At 47.4% G+C, this 6000-nt stretch overlaps 1 protein-coding gene across 1 annotated transcript in view; it reads right to left on the bottom strand.

Moving 5' to 3' along the window:
• Window positions 1-5027: 5027 nt before the first annotated feature.
• The window catches only part of OPRD1 (opioid receptor delta 1), a 71332-nt gene continuing 70359 nt past the window's right edge, over window positions 5028-6000 (bottom strand). Inside the window, exon 3 of the mRNA XM_070764795.1 lies at window positions 5028-5652. Within this exon, the coding sequence (XP_070620896.1) occupies window positions 5120-5652 (533 nt within the window). The 3' untranslated portion in view covers window positions 5028-5119. The remainder of the gene's footprint in view (window positions 5653-6000) is intronic.

Below are 6000 nucleotides of genomic sequence, written 5' to 3'. Positions count from 1 at the left end.
GTGGTGGTGGTGATGGTGATGGAGCTAGTGCTGCAGGGGCAGGTAGAAGACGTGTAACACCTGCGTCTCCTACCCCTTCCTCTGGTGCAAGAAGGCGCCTGGGTTTGATGCAAGAAGAAGTTGGAGATGACATGGCATGCAGCGCTACCTTTTCCTTGTTATTGCCTTCTACACACTCCACCAGATCTGCGTGTTCACTGCCTGAGTCATCACCCCCCTCCAAAGCAGCAAGGCTGTCTCACCCAGAAGCAGCGGAGTCTTTAATGCTGTTCTCTGAAACGTGCAACTGGGATGCCATGGGACATCCACCTGCCCAATCCGCAGTTGCAGACCTTGGGCTTCCAGATAGCCAGGAGCTTCTGCCGGAGAAAGAGGAGGTGTCCATGGCATCATCAGGGAAGACCACAATCGATGATGATGAGACCCAGATCCCCACTCCTGCAGCTTACTGCAATGTAGAGTCTGAGAAGGAGGCTAGCAGGGAGGAGTTGATGGAAGAAGATGGCGAGGTACTAGATCCCAAGTGGACCGAAGGCCGACAGAGTTCAGAGGAGGAAGAAGCTGTGGTAGTCCCACAGCCCCAGGCAGCCAGCAGAAGCGGAGGGAGAAGGCTGCAAACCCTCAGCGCTCAGTCTGCTGGTACTACTGCCCACTGTGTCCAGAGGCCAAGCATGCCTCATGTCACAAAGAATCTCACCAGCATGGCATTTTTTCAAGCAGTTAGCAGAAGACAAGAAAAAAGTCGTTTGCAATCTCTGCCACCAGTCCCTGAAGTGAGGGAGAGATCTTAATAATCTCAGCACCAGCTGCATGACCAGGCACCTGATTTCAAAACATGACCTTCAGTGGGAACAATACCTTAAAAGTATTCAAACGCCTGGGTCTTCCTCTTCTGCTGTGGCTGCCTCGGCCACTGCCAACGCCCCCACCCTGCTGCTGCTCGCCTATCTTCCCTGCAGAGGACCTTTGGCCTTCCCACCCACCGCCTCATCTGCGATTTGCCAACCAGGTGGAATTCCATGCTGCATATGCTTAAAAGGGTGTGTGAGCAACAGCAGGCAATAGTGGATTACCAGTTTCATAACCCCCAGTCAAGTAGAAGTGCAGACCACAGCACTTTACCCCCAATGAGTGGGCCTCCATGACGGATATTTGTTCCGTCCTGAATGTATTCCAGTATGTGACTAATATGGTCAGCATTGACAATTCTGTCATCAGTGCTACCATCCCCATGGTTTGCCTACTGGAAAAAACCCTTCAGGCCATGCAGGATGTGTGACAGGAGGAAACAGAGCGGCAGGCGGAACAGGAGGAGCAGGCAGAGGAAGGCCCATTTTCCCAGCAAATCCATGTCTCACACGGTGGGGGGCTGTGCCAACAGCAGACAGGTACTCTGCTGTCCAGCCAGTGTAGAGTTTTGGGGCAGGAGGAGGAGGAGGATTTGCAGCAGGGCGGCCCCCATTGCAGCTCACGGGGACCAATGGAGCGTGACTGGGGGGGGAGCAGGAGGAAGAGGAGGAGGAAGAGGAGAGACCTGTTGCTGAAAACATTGCCTTGACTCAGGGCAGCCTGGCTCACATGAGCCACTACATGCTCCAGTGCCTGCCTAATGACCCCAGGTTAGCCCACATCCTCAACTCGGCCAGTTACTGGGTGGCCGCCTTGCTGGATCCCCGTTATAAGGACCACATCACCTCCTTCATGCCAGCGCCCAAGCGGGAGCACAGAATACGCGAGTACAAGCGTGCGCTCGTGGACGCACTATTGGAAGAGTTCCCACAGCAATTGGAGTGCCCCGTGGTGGCATGCGGAGTAGGAGTAGGACGCAGTCAGCAACGCAGCAGGGACACTGGCAGCACCGCAGGGGGGTGGTCATTGGAAGATGTTGGAAATATGTATGAGACCTTGTTCGACATCCACACAGATGCACCACCCTCAGATGTGATGTCCCATAGCAGAAGGCATCACGTGATCCGCATGGTGGATGCATACCTGTCCACGCACATGATGGTTCTTAGCGATGCCTCCACCAACTTCAATTTTTGGGTAGGAAAATTGAACACGCTGGCCTGCCCTGCAGCAAGCATCCTGTCAGAGCGTGTGTTCAGCACCGCAGGAGGGGTCATCACTGACAGAAGGATCCGCCTATCCACAGTCAACGTTGACATACTGACATGCTGTTTTTTGTTACTGTTGTTAGCCACCCCGAGTCTACGGAGAGGGGCGGCATACAAATCCAATAAATAAAATAAAATAAATAAATTTCTTAAAATGAACCAGGCATGGTTCACAGAGGACGTTGCTGTGCCACCACCTGAGTGAGTGGTTAAAGTGTTCGCTACCACCAACACCACCAACACCACCCTCACAGTTGTAAAATTCATGTTATGTATGTACATATATAGTCAGTTATATTTTTATGGTGAAAGTTTGGGTATAGTTTGTGTTTGACTAAAGTTTGTGTTCAATAAACCTATTTTTTGCACAGATTTGTTCTGAGAGCCTGTAATGTACTTTTGGGTCAACCACAGGACCACCTTCTTTCTCTGCCTTTCCTTTTTCTACGCAAGACAAAGCCACTAGTGCACTCTCCAAATGTAATTTGGGGTCAACCACAGGGACACCTTCTATCTCTGCCTTTCCTTTTCCTGTGTAATCTAAAGCCTTCAGAGTCTTCGTAGAGGGGCGGCATACAACTCCAATAAAGCATAAACTATGTCCCCTCCCAGAACTGTCACTGTTTGTAAATCTGAGATATGCAGACTTATATTAATGTGATGTGATGGTCTGGTTTGGGTTTTACAAACACGGTGTCCAGGGCATCATCTGGGAAGGATGATGAGACCCAGATCACTGATCCTGCAGCTTACTGCAATGTAGAGTCTGAGAGTAAGGCTAGCGGGGAGGAGTCAGTGGAAGAAGATACCATGGGTGATGACGAGGTGCTAGATCACTAATGGACCGAAAACCCTCAGTGTTCAGTCTGCTGTTACTACTGCCCACAGTGGCCAGTGACCCAGCGCGCCACATAGCGCACGCCCTCCAATCATACAGGATTGCTGTGCAAAATCTGGTGGGTGGCTGCTGTTCCATCCTCCTGCTACTCTGCATCCCCCTGTTCACCCTCTTGCAAATTTAATTTGTGGGCAGCCACAGGGCCACCTTCTTTCTCTGCCTTTCCTTCTTCTGTGTAATCTGAAGCCTCTATCACTCTCTGTAAATTTAATTTGTGGGCAACCGCAGGGCCGCCTTCTTTCTCTGCCTTTCCTGTTTTACGCAAGACAAAGCCACTAGTGTGCTCTAAAAATGTAATTTTGGGTCAACCACAGGACCACCTTCTTTCTCTGCCTTTCCTTTTCTACGCAAGACAAAGCCACTAGTGCTCTCTCTAAATGTAATTGTGGGTCAACCACAGGGGATTACTGTGAGAAAGGTGATGCCTGCCGCATATCGGATTGCTGTGCAAAATCTGGTGGGCAGCTGCTGTTGCCTCCTCCCGCTACTCTGTGTCCCCGTTCATCCTCCTGCAAATTTAATTTGTGGGCAACCACAGGGCTGCCTTCCGCGGCTCTATTTTTAAAAGTTCAGAATTTGGTTCGGGGTTCGGTGACATCACCTGAATTTTTTGCAAAGTTCACCTGAATCTGTCAAACCCAAACTTCGTTGGGTTCGCCCATCACTACTCCTGGCCTATACAGTCCAGCATTCTGCTTTTACAGTGGCCAACAAAATTCTTCCAGGACATTGTCAAGCAGAACAGAAATTCATTGGCAATCTTTCAGCTCTGCCTCATGCAATCTCAGACTGGAGTACTGATCACAGGTTCATATCTACAATGAGGAACAATCAAGTTACATCTTTGTTTCACGATAAGAGTTCCTGAGCAGAGGAGGTACCCAATGTATTGTAGACTCTTTTGGAGGGTATATAGAATCGAACAGTCAGGAAAACACCCAAGACGTGTTTACAAGGGAGGATTTCATGCTGCTCGAGACTCTGGTTGGAATTTGGACTCTCCGCTATTTATGTCGCTTTGTGACAGTGTGGAATGGTGAGGAAATTGAGACTCTGCAAATAGGAAATTTGCCATGAATCATGGAGAAACCTGGGCTAAAATGTTCGTTGTTGGTTTCCAATGTTCAATCTCTTTCCATTTAGAGTTCATAGTTCTCTGGAATCAGGAAACCAATTCTTCTTATGCGACCTCGGTTCCTGATCTTTTGAGAAGCAATATAGAAGGAACACCACTGAATGAGGCATGAAATCCACAAGAATCTAACCTGCACTGCCAAATAACACTAATTACATAGAGATTAAGTCACTCATTGCAGAATTTTCTATCTTCAATTCATTGCTTTCCTGGTTGCTACATAGGCAAAGATTTGAGTGCTCCAACTTTACAAACCAAAGGCTATTTTTCTTTCTTTCTTTGAACAGATAACAATTTTGTAGCCATTGGAAAGTTTGGTATTAAAATGCATGGGTTTTTTAAAAGAATATCCCATTTAGCAACTTTGGGATGCTTCCATTGAACCATCACAACTGTGAAAGAGGATTCTGATACTGGTTTGTCAAATGCATGTAACTAATGAAAGAAGGGAGGAAGCCGAAACGAATGCTGTGAGTTCTTCAAACCATTTGAAGGAATTGATTTCAGAAATCCATAAATGTATATATACATATGGACATGAGTGGGCATGCATACACAGCATTCATTGAATGCCTCTTTGCGACTTCATTCCAAAAAAAAGAAAAGATTTCCTTAAGAAATTTGCAGCTATATAAAAAATTGACAAACAGAGTCCATTTCGCAGAACAGAAATTTGGCTTATTATAGGTCGAATGGGGTTGGTGGTGGACCTAGTGTGTCTTTCCCAAAATATTTGGTCCTCCAGATATGTTGAAAGTGCTTAATAAGAGTTTGGAGAACTGCAGTCCCAGTACATCAGCTTGGAGAGTGATGTCCTAAATATATCATTTGTGATGATGTCTTTTCCTGAATGGCTTCTGCATGAGGTTCAGGTTAGAATTCTGTGGTGGTGACCTGGGTGACTTCAGAATGCAGTTCTCCTGCTCTGCTTCCTCTGCTGAAACCTCTTTTGTGGCTGTCCATGTCTAGTCATGCTGACTTGTGAAGAACTTCAGATGGAGTGCAGGTAGAAACACGTTCTCGGGTGCTATTCCGAGTCCGGCTAAAGCTGTTCTGCTCCATCCGTGATCGGAATGGGAGGCAGAACTCCCTAAAACATCTCTTGAAGTTCTCATCCAAGAAAGCGTAAAGGACAGGGTTGAGGCTGCTATTAGTGTAGCCCAGGGCGATGCAAAAATGCAGGCTGGCCATGACATAAGGGTTCTTCTTGTCAATGCCAACTAGAGTCCAAATAATGACAAAGATCTGGATGGGAGTCCAGCAGATGATGAAGGCTGCTACCACGATGAGCACCATGCGTGTAATACGGCGCAGATTACGGTCCTTCTCCTTGGAACCTGAGAGGAGACGGACATTCTTCAAGCGGAGAATCATAAGCCCATAGCAGATGGTGATGACCAAGATGGGAACCAAGAAAGCGAAGATAAAAACACAGATCTTGGTAACCGTATCCCAGTAAATTTGAGGTTCAGGAAACTGGAGGAGACAGATTGTAATGCCACCTGCATAAAAGAAAGAAGAATACGAACATGAGAGAAGAACAAACGGAGGACCATAACTCAGCCAGGTGAAATGCAAACTGCCAAATTGCAGGCAGCCAGCAGTTGACAGAAGTAGCCTGCAGTACTGCACTCTAACTACTGCGCCACCGAGGCTCATAGAATGGAAGTTCCTTTGCTACTAAAGGACAGAAAAAATCCTTGCACTCCAAAAGTTTGTGTCAATTTAGCAATGGGAATCACAGCTTGATCATTTTTTTATATTAATTGATTTTTAATCATCAATACCAAATTACTATTGTACACTGTTTTATTGTCGCTGTTAGCCGCCCCGAGTCTCTGGAAAGGGGC

Source organism: Erythrolamprus reginae, chromosome 11 (genome assembly GCF_031021105.1).
Source record: "Erythrolamprus reginae isolate rEryReg1 chromosome 11, rEryReg1.hap1, whole genome shotgun sequence".
In the NCBI taxonomy this organism is placed as follows: domain Eukaryota; kingdom Metazoa; phylum Chordata; class Lepidosauria; order Squamata; family Dipsadidae; genus Erythrolamprus; species Erythrolamprus reginae.
This window is presented reverse-complemented; position numbering and strand designations above follow the sequence as displayed.